Source organism: Peromyscus maniculatus, chromosome 5 (assembly GCF_049852395.1).
Source record: "Peromyscus maniculatus bairdii isolate BWxNUB_F1_BW_parent chromosome 5, HU_Pman_BW_mat_3.1, whole genome shotgun sequence".
In the NCBI taxonomy this organism is placed as follows: domain Eukaryota; kingdom Metazoa; phylum Chordata; class Mammalia; order Rodentia; family Cricetidae; genus Peromyscus; species Peromyscus maniculatus.
Genome location: NC_134856.1, coordinates 93,869,274 through 93,886,408, shown reverse-complemented (window position 1 = coordinate 93,886,408; position 17,135 = coordinate 93,869,274). Strand labels below are relative to the sequence as shown.

Here is a 17,135-nt window from a genome sequence, read left to right as displayed (position 1 = left end):
GGATCACAGGCTTTCATCAGTGCAAGCACATCCACTTTATGCAGTGCCAAGGATCCACCCCAGGGCTTTGTGTTTGCTAGGTAAGTATTCTACCCACTGGGCTACATAACCAGCCTCTCTTTGGAGCATTCTCTTCCTAGAAACCTGCACAGATTCCTTTTTTGTTTTGTTTTGTTTGTTTGGTTTTGGTTTTTTGATGAACTCTTTGGTGTTTTCCCTAGATGTCACCTGACCTCACTGCACTGTGGGACCAGCTCATCTAAATACCATGCACCTTTCCCTCCCCACAGCATCTTCTTCACAGTCACCAGACGTACATTTGTTTTTAATTTTTTCCGAAACGCCCACTGAAGTAGGAGCTCTATTAGACCAGACTTCACAATTCTGTCCTTAGTATACTGTCTGTCCCGGGATGGGATCATTTTTTAATGTATACTGATTTGAATGAATGCTCAGGTATCTTTTTCCTCTCCTCTTCACCCCTCCCCCTTGATTGAATCCAGGGCCTTGCTTATACTAAGGGGTCTCTCAAGCAAATGGACAAGCATGCCTAGCTTTGCCTCCAATAATACTGTTTTGTTTGGGTTTTTTTTTTCTATTAGAAGTAAAGTAGAGAAACTTCCCCCATTCACTTCCAATTTTTAAGGATTCCATTTTCCATATACAGTCATTTAATGTGGGTCTGATAGCACAAGTCTGTAACCCCTTCTACTTGGGATTCTGAGGCAGATCATTTCAAGGCCTGCCTGATCAATTTAGACTTTGTCTCAGAAAAAAGAAGCAATGTTCTAAGGGGGCTAGAGATGGAACTATTTAGTAGAGGGCTTGCCTAGCAGGTAAGAGGTCTTAGGGTAACTCTCCACTACAAAACAATTGACCACACAAATGCTCATTTTCACAATTAGGAATGTACATGCAATAAGAAAAGTTGGGACAATTTTAGGGCATACAGGGGAATAAAAGGATGAAACACGATAATTCTGTGATGTAGGCTATAATTTTAACTGGGCAAGGATGTGTTACATTTGTATGTGCTGCAGACTACTACTTTAACTGTGTAAAGATGTGTTAATTTTGTTTATGCTACATTTGTTTAAAGATGTAAGGAGTGTGTTTAATTATGTAAAGATATGCTGCATTTGTTTCACCTTGCCTGCCTAAGACACCTGATTGGTCTAATAAAGAGTTGAACAACAAATATGTATGCAGAAGAGGAATAGGTGAAACTGGTGGGCAGAGAGAATAAATATGAGGAGAAATTTAAAAGGAGGAAAAAGAAGAACAGAAGGAACAAGAAAAAAAGGAGAGAATGAGGGAGACACCAGGGGCCAGAAGCCAGGCAGTGCCAGCCAGCAAACAAAAGACACAGTGAAAGTAAGATCTACAGAAAGAAAGTAAAAATCCCCAAGGCAAAAGGTAGATAAAGAGAAACAGGATAATTTAAAAGACCTAGCCAGAGAAGAGCTAAGCTAAGGCCGAGCATTCAAAACTAATAATAAGTCTCTATGTCATGATTTTGGAGCTAGTTGGTGGCCTCTAAGAAAAAAACCGATACAGTTCTCAATTTGGAATTTTAAGGCACTAAGGGATCAATAACTACTGAGTAGCTACTGTGACACTGTCTAGTTGCCCAGCCATGGCCAATGTCAGCAGAAGGAAGTGGGCACCAGTCAGTCTCTGGAGTCCTGGGATGACAGGTGACATTTGGCTGTTGAATGTGGCTTTTGCTGTTGTCATTTGCCTCTGTCCCTCCAACTTTGAACCTGTGCTTGCCCCAGCAATTCCGCTGTGGGCTTCCTGGCCCTCAACAGCTGGAACTGTGCCGTTAGTCCACGGTGCTGCAAGGTGTCCAACTTCTTGGACTGAAGAGCTATTGTTTTCCACGTCTGAACAACCTGAAGAATGCTTTTGTGGGCCCTGTAAATCAATCTAGTAACCCCTCATTTCATAATTGCACGTGCAATATGTCTGGTCTCTAGCTCTGGAGAATCTTGGATATTTAGAAACCTGGCTAATGGGATTTCTGGTGTTTCAGTTATTCTGAAGTACCTTAAATTAACTAAGGGTTACTTATAAAACTAAATAGGTTTTTCACAATAAAATCTTATGTCTTCAGGTATTTCTAAACACACTAAAAATAATTTATTTTTCTGCTTGTCAAATATTTATCGAGTAGCTGCCTCTTTCTTGCTGAGAAGAAATAACCTTAAAAAATAGGCTACAATAAACTTGGATAGAAGGATGTGGTAAAATCATGAAGAGAGCTGTTTCTCTGTGAAATAAGTTGAAGCTGACTGGGTAGAAGACAGCTGAGGGCTGCTGTTTCTTTGGAACTCAGGGAATACCAATCCTCAGGGTACTAAAGCCTGTCTTGACTAGGCACAAGACTTCAACTGGATGTAAACTATTCCCATCCCTCACATCTATGGGGAAACCTTTGTCTGGATTCCTAGCCAAAGCAGAAACCATTTTTCATACAGTTGTGGATTCAAAACAGGTGTTTAGGAAGCTGAAAGATCTGGAAAATGTGGAAGTTGAAGTCAAAATAATGTTTAGAATCACCATGATGTTACAGCTCTCTTAAAACCCTGTAGTATTTGGGGATTGTTATTGAGGAATGCACCAAGAAGAAACATTTTTTTCTTTTGAAACAAAATATGTGTTTCTAGACACAGGAACAATTTAATTTAGAATATTCAGTGTTCTTTTCTATCACTTCAAAGAACAGTTTGATGTAGAATTTTGAGTTGTCTGGTATTAATTTTAAAATTGGTTTTCAATGACAAAATGTTCTGTACTCCTCGAATATGAAATCCTCAGTTTTATCAGTTTGCACTCCTCAGTTCTCCATAATTTCCCTCTTATAGTTCCCCGAAATCAAGTGTTTCTCAGCTGGATTTGTCTCATTTTCATTCCTATTGATTTTAATTTCCTAGTCACCCTCACCCCATCAAAAGTTAATACCACATGTACAATGTATATGCTGATGTCATGTGACTACTTAGAGGGTCAGAAGCCACTGCTTTATTTAAGATGTCCTTTGTTCACTAATAACTCACTTCTACTCCTGAGGTGATGTCATTCCCACAGGATGTGTACATCAATCATTTACTGGGGCTGAAGACATTTCCTGGGTTCCAGAGTCTTCCAACCTAGAGGAGAGAGCAGCCCTCCCACAAGCCTCGCACCTCGTGACACTTCAGTCCCCTGCCCCAGGACATTCTGTGCCCTCCTGTCAGCACCTGTCCGCCCTGTTCCTGCAACCTTCTTGTCTCTGTGGAGGTCTTCTGATCTTTCTGGACCTGGCCTCTGAGCGGAATCACCTGCCGTTTCTAAAGAAGGGCTTTCCATCTGCTTCATTGCCCCCCAATGCCTAGTTCTCAGCAGTGGAAAACATCAGTATGTTTCTCTGAGGCAAAATAAGAGATTTGAGGACAATTTCATCTGTCTTCCAGCTTCTTACCGCTTTTCTCAGTCTCAAGGCAGTGGGTGTCCTGAAACTTATTTTGTTCCAACTGGGAAACTTGCCTGTAAAATCCATATAAAATATTCCCCAGCTATAGCCACTAAGATTTTTCAAATGCATTTCCACTGCTCTGTTTTTGTTGAGAGAGAGAGAGAGAGAGAGAGAGAGAGAGAGAGAGAGAGAGAGAGAGAGAGAGAGAGAGAGAGAGTGAGCGAGCGCACTCATGGACACATTAGCATGTGTGAGCATACACACGTGGACGCCAGCGAACACCTTTCATTGCCATCATATTTAAGGCACCATCCACCTTATTTTTTGAGACAAGAACTCTCATTAGCCTAGAATTTGTCAAAGAGGCTAGAATAGCTGACTAGTGAGCCTCCAGGATCCTCTTGTCTCTGTTTCCCCGGTGCTGGGCTTAAAGTTGCCTACCACCCTGACATCATTTTTACATTGGTCCTGGATATCAAACTCAGGTCTAGATGCTTGCACACCAAACAATTTACTGACTGAGTTATCTGCTGGTGATTGTTTAAGTGTTTAACACATAAGTTTTGACTCATTACCAGATTTGGAACAAGAAGGAAACAAAATATATTGGCTTCCTTAAGCATCAGGCAAGGTGCTGGGTGACTTAGCTTTTATACTTATAATAGCTTCTTAAGGTCTGCTGAGCATTCGGTTTGTGTTTGGTCCCAATATAAATAGGAAGCCTGGATATAGCCCTTCCAGTGTTATGTGTTTTCTTTTATGATAATGATTTGTTTTCCTTCATATGTAACCTAGACAGCAAACACCAGTAAGTCTGATGCAGTTTCTAACATGTAACTTCCATAAAAGAAAAACCAAGGGCAATGAACTGTATTTGATCTCAATATTTTTTTTAGTGTCTGTCCCATTAAATGATTACTTATGTATTCTTTCATATGTAATCTTAATTTTATAAAGCTAATGAGGACATGACACACTGTACAGCACCACATAATTCTCAAGACATGACAAAAATAATAGCTGCCCTCCACACCCTGCCCTCTCTGGTCCAGTCTTGATGTCCTGAGAGACATCAATTTTCAATGCTTTAGGCTGTAGATTTGTTGTTGCTGTTTACTTCTATATTTCTAAATAGTAGGCTTAGATGGCTGTGTTTTGCCTTTTGGGTTTTAGCGTTTATTTCCTACTATAGAACACTAGCCCTGTTATAAATTTCCTCCTTTATACCTGAAGAGAATCAGCTTTAAAACTTGGGTTATATCAATATATAATATTAATATACCTTGATGACATCAATGGACTCACTGCTTAGCCTCATTATTTTTATATTGTCTTTTGGGGTAATCAGTGTGTGCCTATGTTCTCTCACCCTTCTTTCTGTCTGATCCTCTCTGCTCCTCCTTTTTCTTTACCTCTTTCTGATCCTGCCCTTTCCCTTCACACAGGATGTTTCCATCCTCCTCCTTCTACCAGAGCTGGCTACACTTAGGACTTGCCATATAGCTAGAATCTTGGGATTTTCTTCCCTGTAACCCAATCTGCCATTGTCCATTTTCTTCATAGATTCCATTCCATGATTGGATTATTGGTGGAGTGAGAAGGGAAATTATCATACCCCTCTCTGCTGGTTTCCTAAATTATCACATTTAAGCATTAACAGCTTGACACATAGCAAGCACACCCCAGACTTGAACATTGTTGCCATTAAAGATAACATTTTGTTGTTGTTTATAATTTTTTTTTATTTTACCTGCCTCAGAGGACTGGCTGTAGGAGATAACATGCTTAGAGCCGATTGTTATAGAGTAGAACAAAGACTGACAGGGTATTTACATAGTCATAATTGCAAGAATTATTGAGTCACTTGCCTTCTATATGCACCAACAAGTTCATTAGCCAGATGGGTTATTGAGTGCATTGCAAAGAGTGCAATAGCAGAATTTTCATTTTTCCTATTGTTTACCAACAACTCTAACACACACATACACACACACACACACACACACACACACACACACACAATTTGAGTGCTTATTTAACCCACTGATATTAATTTTGAGAGAGTGAATGGGTGAGTTCAAAGTATTTGTATGCTAGAAAGGAACTGAATACTTATTTTCTAGAAGAAAAACCAGTCCTGACTTACAGCCTTTGCCAACTACTATGGTAAAAATTCTCTTGTGGTTGCAGTTGTAAAGCATTGAAAGTCTCTTCACTAGTTTAGGAGACTGAAGAATATAGACATTAAACAGCTCAGCTGAGCAGAAGTGAGTTGCCCAGTACGCTAGGTTCCTATGAAAAATGCAATTGCCACAGCTGAATGCCAGGGCTTCTTCAAAGAACACGGGTGTAAGATGGAGAAGGTTTTCACCATTCCATTTCCTGGAAATATTAGTAATTAAAAAAGGAAGGGCTTCACCAGGATTTGATGATCATTTGGAGATAATTTTGTTTTAGTAAGTTTATCACCCTTATATTCTTCAACTTTCTTTATCTCAATTGGACATTTGTTTTCCCTGTGCCTGTATTTTATGGGTCTCTGTCTCACTGTCAAAAGTGAAAAGGAAGCCTTACATTCAACAATCACCCATAAAGTGAAATCATGGGTGTCCGGTGAAGGCTACCCATTACACATAGGAAAGAATGTTGGTTCTTCTCAGCACAGCTGTGGTTTACTGGTAAATTGCTAACATCTGTCTGCTCAATGCTCCTGAGAGAGTAATCAAATTTCCTATGAAAGTGTTAAGGGAAACTGTGGTCAGGCCCAGAAATATCATGAGATCTCATCAGAGAGATGGAGGATGCAAGGCCAGAGTGGAGAAGAATGGCCTCCATGTTCTGATAGAAAGGTACAGGATGCATACCCAGCTGGGGACTATATTGCTAGGGGCTATGAGATGGTTCCTTTCTAACACAGACCAAAAGCCTCTAAGTGTCTTATGACTCAGTAAATTATTGATGCACACTATGGTGATGACATCACTCCCATATACCCAGGGAGGTAAAAGTAGGTTATTAGTAGCCAAAGGACATCTTTAGATAATGTAGTGGTTTCTGATCCTGTCAGTGGCCACATTATATAAGTAGATATACATAGAATTGTGATATTAACATTTGATTTAGTGGAGTGATGGTTAGGAAATTAGGGTCTATAAGTGTATTTATTGATGAGAAAATTCCAGAAGACCACTCTAGATTTAAATTGTACATTGATTCTTCTCATAGATTATACTTTTTCAAGCTTAGTACTCTAACTCCTTTAGAATTGTCTTGAGTACAATTAAAGAACAAAGAAGTAATGCGGGGCTGTGGTTATATAGAGAACACCCTTTGTCTAGGTTACTTAGTGAGTTCGGTGGAAAGTTCCAAGGTCAAGTGAATTTAGTTGTCATTTGGAAGTGAGGCTGGTTTGATAGTAGACAGAACACACATGCATACTCATCTTTTGAGATGAAGAACTAAATGTAGATTTATCTTCCATTGTCATTGTATACATTGTTTTGCATTTTCAAACAATGACAGTCACGATGGCAGGAAATAGCAATGTAGGTATATTGCTTTCCTAGCAAGGTCAAAGCCCTGGTTGTGGTGATGAATCCCTAGAATCCTAGCACCCAGGTGATAGACACTCAGAAGTTCAGGGTTATCTTTGGCTATATAATGAGTTTGAAACCAACCTGGGCCATGTGTGATACTAAGAACTACAAGCAATAAACAGTTGTTAAGGGAGAGAGAACCATTCTTCCCCAAGGATGAGCCCCCTTATTGGTTATCCAATACCAAGTGATCAACCCTAGAAACATAGGCACCAGGTTATATTCATATATTTTTTATTTCTATGTATATGTAACAACAATGGTTGAAGAAAAGGAGGTACTGAGAATTTGGAATGGAGGGAGGTACATGGGATGGGTAGAATGGAGGGGAGGAAAGGCAAATAATTTAGTTATCTTTTAATTAAAAGGTAGAAAATGTTAAGTACAGCAAAAAAGGAAGGGTAGACTCTATTTCATTTGCCTTAAAACAGAATCAAATTGGCAATATGAGAATAATATAAACTCAAATGCAAGGTTGTTATTTAGCATAAACTGAAGTTTTTATGAGAAAAATTGCACATTAGGGTTTTCCAGGCATCCACTTATTTATACAGCTTTAATGATGGTGTTTGGGGCAACTCTGGTGTGCTATGAAGAGCAGATGCCTAGAGGCTGGAGAGAGATCTTCAGGGTTAAGACCTATGGCTGTTTTTCCAGCAGACTCAGGTTCAGTTCCCAGAACCTACTGAAGCTACCTGGCGGCTCACAAACACGTGCAACTTCAGTTCCTAGTGATCCAGTGCCATTTTCTGTCATCCATGAGCACAAGGCATGTAAGTGATGTACAGACACATGTGTAGCCAAAACACTCAGACATATAAAATAAGTAAGAAAGTAAATAAACATGGGACCTCTTTGTAGCTGAATTATGAATACCCTTGAGGCAGAACTCTGGGGCATAGACAAGCTTCATTGCCGTTCTGCTGTTTGATCATCTCTGATTCCTCTCTATTCCCAAGTAGTTGTGCTTGGAAAACACATGCTTTAGTGACAGACTAATGCCTGTCTTTAACGTGAGTAAACAGAAAAGTTCCATACTCAATAACACAGTTTGCCTATGTTTTAGAAGTTTGGTTAATCCCTTGCTTCATTCTGATTTCTGTCAGCCCATGAAATCTTGAATATCTGAGTGGGTTGTGTGTACCTGAGGCGAGCGTTTGTAGCAGTGGATGTTGTTTAGAGCCTGCCATGTTGCAGCCCTCCCAATTTGTCTGTATACTGTGACTATAAACAAATATCAACCTCCTCCTTATGTTTGTTCAAAAGCAGGTACTAAGAAATCTGGAGCAAACTATTTTACATCAGATAAAATACATTTAGAGAAGCTGGCCTAACATAGGCAGTATGTTTAATTTCACACATTGCTTTAAATTAAATACAAGTGAGATTGAAGAGTCATTCAAAGAACATTATAAACATTATATATATATATATATATATATATATATATTTGTGTGTATGTATACACATATATATGTATATACATATGAAGTGTGTTGGTTGATTTCTTGGAATTGCTCTGCTTAGAGAATAAGAAGCTTTTAGGGAAATATTACTGTTGTACAAAACCATGATTTGATTCTTTCACCATGAATAATTAACAAGCAGAAACAACAAGAATTTCACCATATATATATGTGTATATATATATATATATGTGTGTGTGTATATATATATATATATATATATATATATATATATATATATATATATATATCCTATTAAAAAGCTATTGTGCAGTTTCCATGTCCAGGACAGCTCTAAGTTATTTCTCTTGTGATACTTCATTCAGTCCTTACAACAGTACTACAGGTTGTGAGACTTAGGGAAGTCTGAAGGTTGATTATACTGTTTGCTAAATGAGCACCTTGAACCACAAATGGGGGGAATAATATGTCCAAAAGAGTTAACATTTGACTTTGACCCTGGCATTTTTGGATTAATGGAGAAATCTCAAGGTTTTATTTGTTTATTTTTTTATAGATATATTTTTTAAATTCTCCTCATTGAGTCACTTTAATAACTTACTAATTTAAGAAAAGTTAAGGCCAGAATAAAAATGTGGATAATAGATAAATAAAAGAAAGACAAGGAAAATGTATTTTAAAAATTAGACTTGACAATATGATCTAAAATATCATTATTTATAATGTCGGTGTTCATGACTCACCTGGTGAACTGAGGATGCTTGCTTGCTTCTTTATTTTGAAAATAGTATTGTTAATTATGAAATTTAGATCTTGATTTAGTTGCATGTATATAATGGGTGGTTAATACAAAGGCTGGCAGGTATACCTTAGAGCACCCTGTGTGGATGGGGACCTGCTTCTCACTCAGCTTCTTTGCTGATCAGCTGCTGAGAGAGATGGAGACTATTCTGGAATAGAATTGAGTACTATGGAGAAACTGAGCTTTATATGAATTCAGAATTTATTTTAAAAATAAAATAAGATTTGAGAGAGTGTAACTGGCAGGTTTCTCACCTTCGGACACTGATTGGATTTTACTAAATGGTAGCTCAGTGTGAAGATCCATTTCTATCAGCTTTGATTGGTGACATCCCTTAGGTTTAAATCCAAACAAATAATGTTACATTACCCAATTATAAAATGAGGTACAGACCTAAACAGAGAATTCTCAACAGAAGAATCTCAAATGGCTGAGAGACATTTAAGGAATACTTCAACATCCTTAGCCATCACAGAAACGCAAATCAAAATAACTCTGAGATACTATCTTACACCTGTCAGAATGCCTAAGATCAAAAACACTGATGACAGCTTGTTGGAGAGGATATGGAGTAAGGGGAACACTCCTCCACTTCTGGTGGGAGTGTTAACTTGTACATCCACTTTGGAAATTAGTATGGCAATTTCTTAGAAAATTGGGAATCAATGTACCTCAAGACCCAGCAATACCACTCCTGGGCATATATGCAAGGAATGCTCAATCACACCACAAGGACACTTGCTCAACTATGTTCACAGCAGCATTATTTATAATAGCCAGGACCTAGAAATAACCTAGATGCCCCTTAACAAAAGAATGGATTTAAAAAATGTGGTACATTTACACAATGGAGTATTACTCAGAGGAAAAAATCAATGACATGAAATTTGCAGGCAAATGGATGGAATTAGAAAAGAAAACATTGTTATCAACACAAGACCTGGATATTAATAGGATAGCAGAGTATAGGGCTTTCTCACCTCTATATGAGAAATAGAAAGAGAGTGCACTTGATGTTATCAAAAGAAAAATATGAAATTGTAATTCCTGGACTTCAAACTAGCCTAAACAATGCCCCCAGCCTTCATATATTGTATATGCATATCGAGGCCAGAGGGCCAGAAGTTGGGAATTGATGTCTTCCTCAGTTGCTGAACACCTTATTATTTAGACAGAGTCTCTTGGTGAATCTTGAACCCACTAATTTGATAAGACTGATTGGCCAGGAAGCCTCAAGGACCTGCTGGTCTCCAACTCCCTCCTCCTGGGATTACAGGTGTGTACCACCGTGCCCGGGTTTATCTGGGTGATGAGGATCAAATGTGGTTCTCGTGCATACATGTTAAGCACTTTACTAACTGAGCCATGTGTCCATTTCCATGTGCCTCTTCATGAAGACACAGACAGCTTTTCCTTCTGTCTGGCATCCAAGCTGCTGTGTCAGTGAAGTCATTTATGTAACTTGATTGACTTTGCTCATTTTGCAGCTTTGATATGGTCTCTTCAATGCAGTCTGCTTCTTACAGCCAAGAAGCCACAAGAACATATTCTGAAGGATAATTGTAAAAGAGAGATGGTAAGGTATATAATTAAAACATTCAGTCTTGGGATCCAATGTTCTGTTTTGTTCCTATGTGCCAATATTCTATAAAAATTTTAAGTATGGTCTGTGTCCATGATGATACAAGAGGGAAACAGTTTATTACCACATAAAGATCAAAATCACAACACCTTCAGCTTTCTCTCTGAACACTACATTGTTCTTCTCCAGGGATCCATTGAATTGAATATGCACAATGTGTAGGCCAGTGGCAAACAATTTTATTGGCATCTTTCTTCCATTGGCCTTTGTGCTGGTTCAGTAATAGACTGATCATTTACCTGATGTGTGTAAAATCTCAAGAGCTCTGTCACTTTCTGGTCCTACTGTTATATTTATAGATGTGGACAGTCGTGGGTCAGTATGCTGCATATGATGGCCAAGTTCTAATGTGGTTTAAAGATATAACCAAAAGAGAGTAAGGCTGCTTTTCTGATATAGAGACTTGAGATTTCTTCCTGGATCTACATAGTTTATGACTCCCTTTTCTATCACTCCATTTTTCAGTTTCTTTGTCTCTGTCTTGACACTTACAGGCTTTATTGCAACCAACTGTTCCCTTTCTTAAAGACAAGACCCTAAGGCTTTCTGTATTCTTGCTTTCTTAGTAGTGGGCATCATGGTGTGTAGGAGGCCTCTCAAAGCATACACAGGATAAACACACTTCTCTGTGAGGTCTCAAGTGTCTTGTAGAACTTACAGCAAATTCAGATGTTCTGGCTCAAATTCATGTATTATGGGATATTTAGATTCAAGATGCATGGAAGATTCCAGAGCAGATCCTGATTCAGAAGTGATAGCTACTGAGCTGTGTGAGTTCTTGTTTGTTTGTTTGTTTGCTTTGCTTTGTTTTTTGAAACCCAATAGTATCTATACAATTTGCTTAAAAACATTTACAGTTTGACTGAAAATTCATTTCATTACTAGATATTGAGAAAACTTAGAGGTCTTTCCTCCCCTCCAGTTTTTTATTCTAAGATTATTAACTACCTTCTTCTTCTTAAGACAGACAAGGGTAAGTCTGTATAAGTTTCAGTGTAAGTCCTCTGGTGTACCTATACCAGGGTTTTAGTTATCCCATTTACCAAGGTTTACACTGGTAGTCAACAATTTGAATGTTTCTGGTTTACAAATTTGATGGTTAGTGTGCATTGTCAACTTGACAATTCTAAGACGATAATATCTGACCTCTCACAGTCTTTCTCCTGTGTCATCATTTGCCTGAGTCGGGGAGAGTTTTATTCTATGCAATCATTTAAAGCCATAGAACCTTGAATCCTGAGGAAGTAGCTTAGCCAATCCACATACTTAGAAAGTTTTGAAGGCATTGACAAATAGTCTTTCCTTTTGCTTCATTTCTCATCATTTTCTTATTTTGCTTTGTTTCTTCAGAATAAGCATAACACATTTTGCAGTTTTTGTATGCTGTCACTCACAGTTCTGTGGTTTTGTTGTTGTTTGTTTTGTTTCGTTTGAGACAGAGTCTCACTATGTACTCCTGACCAGTAACTCACTACATAGATCAAGATGGCCTCAAACTCACAGAGATCTTCCTGCCTCTGCCTCCTGAGTGCTGGGATTAGAAGTGTCCACCACTATGCCCTATTGGTGAAATTATTAAGGCCACTCCACATAGTTAAAAGAGAGATTTACTTAGTGGCATAACTTACTAATGAAGGGATAGGTAGGTTGCGAGTTCTGGGAAAGATGCAGCACAATCCAGCTGTGTTCTCTGGAGAACTCTCCTCGGTCTACCTCTAGTGTCCAGGGTCCAGGAAACAAGAGAGGGAGGCACATCCGGATCTCGGGTCCTCAGGACCCTCTCTTGGCCCCACCTTGTAGGCGAGATAGTTACCGAAGCCTCAATAGGGGTTGGAACTTCCAGACCAAAGCTAAAATGACTACCCACTACATCACCCAAATCACAGCAGTTTTATTTATGAAATTATACAAATAAAGTTTTTAAAAGAGCATAAGTTTTTATGATGGTCTTGCACATGAAGTCAACAGTCACATAGAACAGTTGCCAGAGTAAGAACACTCACAGCATATGCATTGCTTATTGTCCTCTTCATTGTGACAAAGACCCAGCAGAAGCAATGTAAGGGAAAAGGGGTTGATTCTAGCTCATTGTTTCAAGAGCAATAGTCTATCGTGGTGGGAGAAGGAAGGCAGCTGAGCAGCAGCTGTGCCAGCAGGAGTTTACAGCATGGCTTGTTCACATCTTGGAGAATCTGGAAGTTGAGAACATAGGCCAAAATAGAAATAAATAATACCTTCCATACTCTTCCCTAGTTACCCACTTCTGTTAGCTAGGACACAGAACCACAGGTCCTTGACCCTCCCCAGACAGTGCCACCAGCTAGGAAACGTGTTTAAAAACATGATACTATTGGGCATCCTACTTGGAACTTTTCATATTCAAGTCATATCACCATATAAAGATGATATAGAATAGATTTTTTGGAGTAGAAATAAGAGTATGTTAGGAAAGGATGGGTTTCAATGATCAAAATTTTAGGGTGCAAGGGGCTAGAGAGATGGTTCAGTAATTAAAAGCATGTACTGTTCTTTCAGAGGACACAAGTTCAGTTCCCAACACTTACACTGGACAGCTCACAACCACCTGTAACTGAATCCAGCTCTAATGCATCCAGTGCCTTCTTCTGGCATCCATGGACACCTGCATTCATGAGTACATACCCATACTTAGATGCACATACACGCGTGCGCGCATGCACGCGCGCGCGCACACACACACACACACACACACACACACAATTTAAAAATAAAATACTGCAATATTTCTAAAGAAATCCAGGTGCTAATGTTTGAGATTATCAAAGGTAAATTAAATTTGTTTGCTCCTTATCTTATCTACAAATTGAAAGTATCAAAGTGAAAGTCATAGGAGTGTAGCTTTGACTAAATGAAGTAAAGAATGTTAGAGACACAGACATATCTAGGAAATCACTTGTAAATAAAATTCCAAAAAAAAATATGTTTCTTCATCATTTTTCTGATCATTTTTAGCTATGTGTGAGTTTCTCTTGTTTTCATGCTCATTTTACATTTCATTATTCAATACTTCATTCAACAAATGTGCTTGCAGAGACATAACAGCATTCAGGTGTTTCTTTGCTAAAAATATTCACAAACTTTGTTGGTGATAAGTTGCAAAGAAAAATGCAGTCCATGTTTTGAAGTAGATGCAATACATTTAAGAATTATATAGACAGCAAACCTAAATTCCCCAAAAAGAGGTACTGAGAGGGGAATGAGGAATAATTAATACCTTTGTCAATTGTACAGGTGGATGGATGGCTGTTGTGTCTCTAAATTCAAGCTGAGAAATGGGTTGAGAGGACACATGGGAGAGGCTAGAAGAAGTGAATGAATGCAAGACAGAACTAAGTTAGGAAAATATAATTTGAAGTTATTTTTGAATATTTAGATGGTGGTTGGGAATTTGTGTGTGAAAAATGGAAAAAGAGTGGGAGGTGGTAGTTTTAGATTATTAACAGGTTGTGGTAATGAATGTTGAATGAAAAATAGGGGCACTATTGATAGGTCCTCAGTGGGACGTGGAGGTCACAGATGACTGGGTAATGATAATTTGGTATCAAAACTCTTCATAAATATTGTGGGCAGGATTAAGAAAGGGGAACTGAGTTTGATGCCCTTATAAAAGTGGAAGAAGATAATGGACTCGAACTAAGTTGTAGTTTGACCTCTATATATGCACTGTAACTACACACACACACACACACACACACACACACACACACACACACACACACACACACACAAATGATAATAAATCTAATGAAATGTTTAAAAAAACTTTTTTAAAAAAATAATAAGCCTGAGACAAAGAAATGCACTGGGACTAAAACAGCAGAGAGCTGATTCTGGGCCAAAGGACCACCAGGAAGGGATGTGTATAAGAACACAAAGCAGCAGAAACTGAGTATGTGGAACTGGCTGCAGTGACTCAGTGGAGGAGCCTGGCTCTAGCTGGTATGAAGCCTGTCAGGAATGGAGACGGGGACTTCCTCTCTCATGACTTCTTACTCTTTCCACCTTCTGATGTCTGGCCTTTCACTGTCCTAAACCATCATGAGGCTGAAGAGCTCCAGGGCAGGATCAAGAAAAAGTGAAGAGGAGAATGATGGATTTGGATGGCAGGTTGGAAATAACCAATGAGATTACTGTTAGTCCAAGGCATGGCAGAATTTGTGTCATCAGCTCTTAGGAGAAAAATAGAGGAGCCCTTGAAGTTATATCTAGAGAGACTGGGTGACAACCATAAGGGAGAAGTTTTTCTGAAAGGAAAGAAAAGGTACTAAAAAAAATAAAATGTCAGGTCCAAGATAAAAATGTAGTAAGAAGAAGATGGAGCTGGAGCTTGGAATAGGCTTTTGCCTAACATGAAAATCCTGGGCTTGATCCCCAAACTGCAATAAATACGGCACAAATTTTTCCAACAAATTATCCATTAAGTATGTAGGGTCCTTGGTGACTATTACTGATGGCATTTTGTGATTTGCACACATAAGGTTATTAAATCTGTACAAGCTGCAGGATCTGGTTTGTAAAATACAGTGGCATTGTTCTAGTTTTAGAAATTAAATGAGGGAAGATAGTTTGCTGCCATAAGCAATGGATTCTTCTCTCTCTCTCTCACCACTCCTTCCCCACCCACAATCCAGGCCTTTTTAGCAGGTGCCCTGAAAGGTTTGTAAGAGAATGTGGGTCTTCAACTTCAGCCCCCTTACTCATGATCTCTAGAAAAAATGCAGTGGATGTAGTCTTTCTTTTATGCAGCCTCTTAGGCTCCAATAATCACAGACACGCAAGTATTAGTTCAATGTTTTCTGTTTCCAAAACCATACTGCGTTATTGTGAATAAAGGATTCATGGGACTAGCTTTGGTCTGACACAGGTGAAAGCACAGATCTGGGATGCAAAACATGATTTGGCTATGAGTGGACAAGGAAACAGGAGTCCCCACTCGAGGGACAGGTTAACAGGGGACCATCTTTGTGTGTGTAGATGTCAGGAGAACATCATATTGAGTATGAGCAAAGTGCACACGAGGCCGGAGCAGTGCATAGTACACGTCCATATGCACCAGGTGAGTTAAAACAAGACTAGAGCTAGATGCCAGCCAATTTAGTCATGAGGGTGCTTGAGAGAGCACTCGCTGTCACTGCATCTGACTGACATCTTACCAAGGGGTTTGCAAAAGTAGCAGTTTCCCCATCTCTTCATGAACCAAACAGCTTCACCAACCAAACAACTAGAATAAGAAGTTTTAGCTTGTCAGCATGAAGATTTTTGTTTGATAAATTTGTTTGTAGACTCTCTCGCTTCATGCATTTTTCTACAGTGTGAGTCTCAGTCTCCCTCTCCTTCCCTCCCTCCCTCCTCTCTCATGTGTGTGTGTGTGTGTGTGTGTGTGTGTGTGTGTGTGAGAGAGAGAGAGAGAGAGAGAGAGAGAGAGAGAGAGAGAGAGGGGGGGAGGGGGATTTTCCTTGTTAGCTTTCCATAATACTTATTTGTTCTAATTTGATTTCTGTTACCATAAAAAGTAAGACCAAAGTACGGAAATCAAACAGGATTTGAACAATAAACCATGGAGGAATACAGCTTTCTGGCCCACTCTGAGTCATTCTCACAGATTCGTGCTCAGCTAGCACTCTTGTATAACCAGAACTTCCTGCCAAGGGAATGGTGCCACCCATGATAAGCTGGACCCTTCTACATCAATTAACAACCAAGATAATCCTCCACAAACACACCCATAGCCCTGTCTGTTGTAGGCAATCCCTCAGTGAAGATGTTCTTTCAGATAAACCTAGACTGTGTCATGTTTACGGGTTAAGTTAGCTGAGGCACCATTGTTTTCTGTTTGTACACGTCACTTTCAGTTGTTGAATAACAGCCCATTTAAAAGATAAAAGATAGTCTTAGTGATTATTCAGTTCCTGGATATTTATTTTGATTTCATGTTTTTCATTAAGTACTCTTATGAATTCTTTGTATTCCTAATCTTTCCAGGGTGAATATGTAGTTATTTTCTCCAAAAAGATTTTAATTTCTTGCAATTGAACTGTGTATTCAACAGCAAAAGCTTTTTGGTGAAACAATGTGATTTCAGGTACATTTGAGATTGCTATGTTTTGTGTTTGTCTTTGAGCAAATATAATTTTGATTTCTTCATCTTTTTACATGCCTAACCAGTCCTTTG

The 17,135-nt window shown here is 38.9% G+C and overlaps 2 protein-coding genes across 13 annotated transcripts in view; one reads left to right on the top strand and one right to left on the bottom strand.

Moving 5' to 3' along the window:
• The window catches only part of Chrm3 (cholinergic receptor muscarinic 3), a 483,981-nt gene that overhangs the window by 18,209 nt on the left and 448,637 nt on the right, over positions 1–17,135 (top strand). The gene's annotated exons all lie outside the window — the stretch shown is intronic.
• LOC143273398 (uncharacterized) overlaps positions 12,802–17,135 on the bottom strand; it is a 47,702-nt gene continuing 43,368 nt past the window's right edge. For all 4 annotated transcript variants that reach the window (XR_013051489.1, XM_076572919.1, XM_076572916.1 and 1 more), the window contains one exon: positions 12,802–13,116. Coding sequence is in view for 3 of the 4 variants with exons in the window: in XM_076572919.1 (XP_076429034.1) it covers positions 13,018–13,116 (99 nt within the window). In the remaining variant the exon portion in view is untranslated. The remainder of the gene's footprint in view (positions 13,117–17,135) is intronic.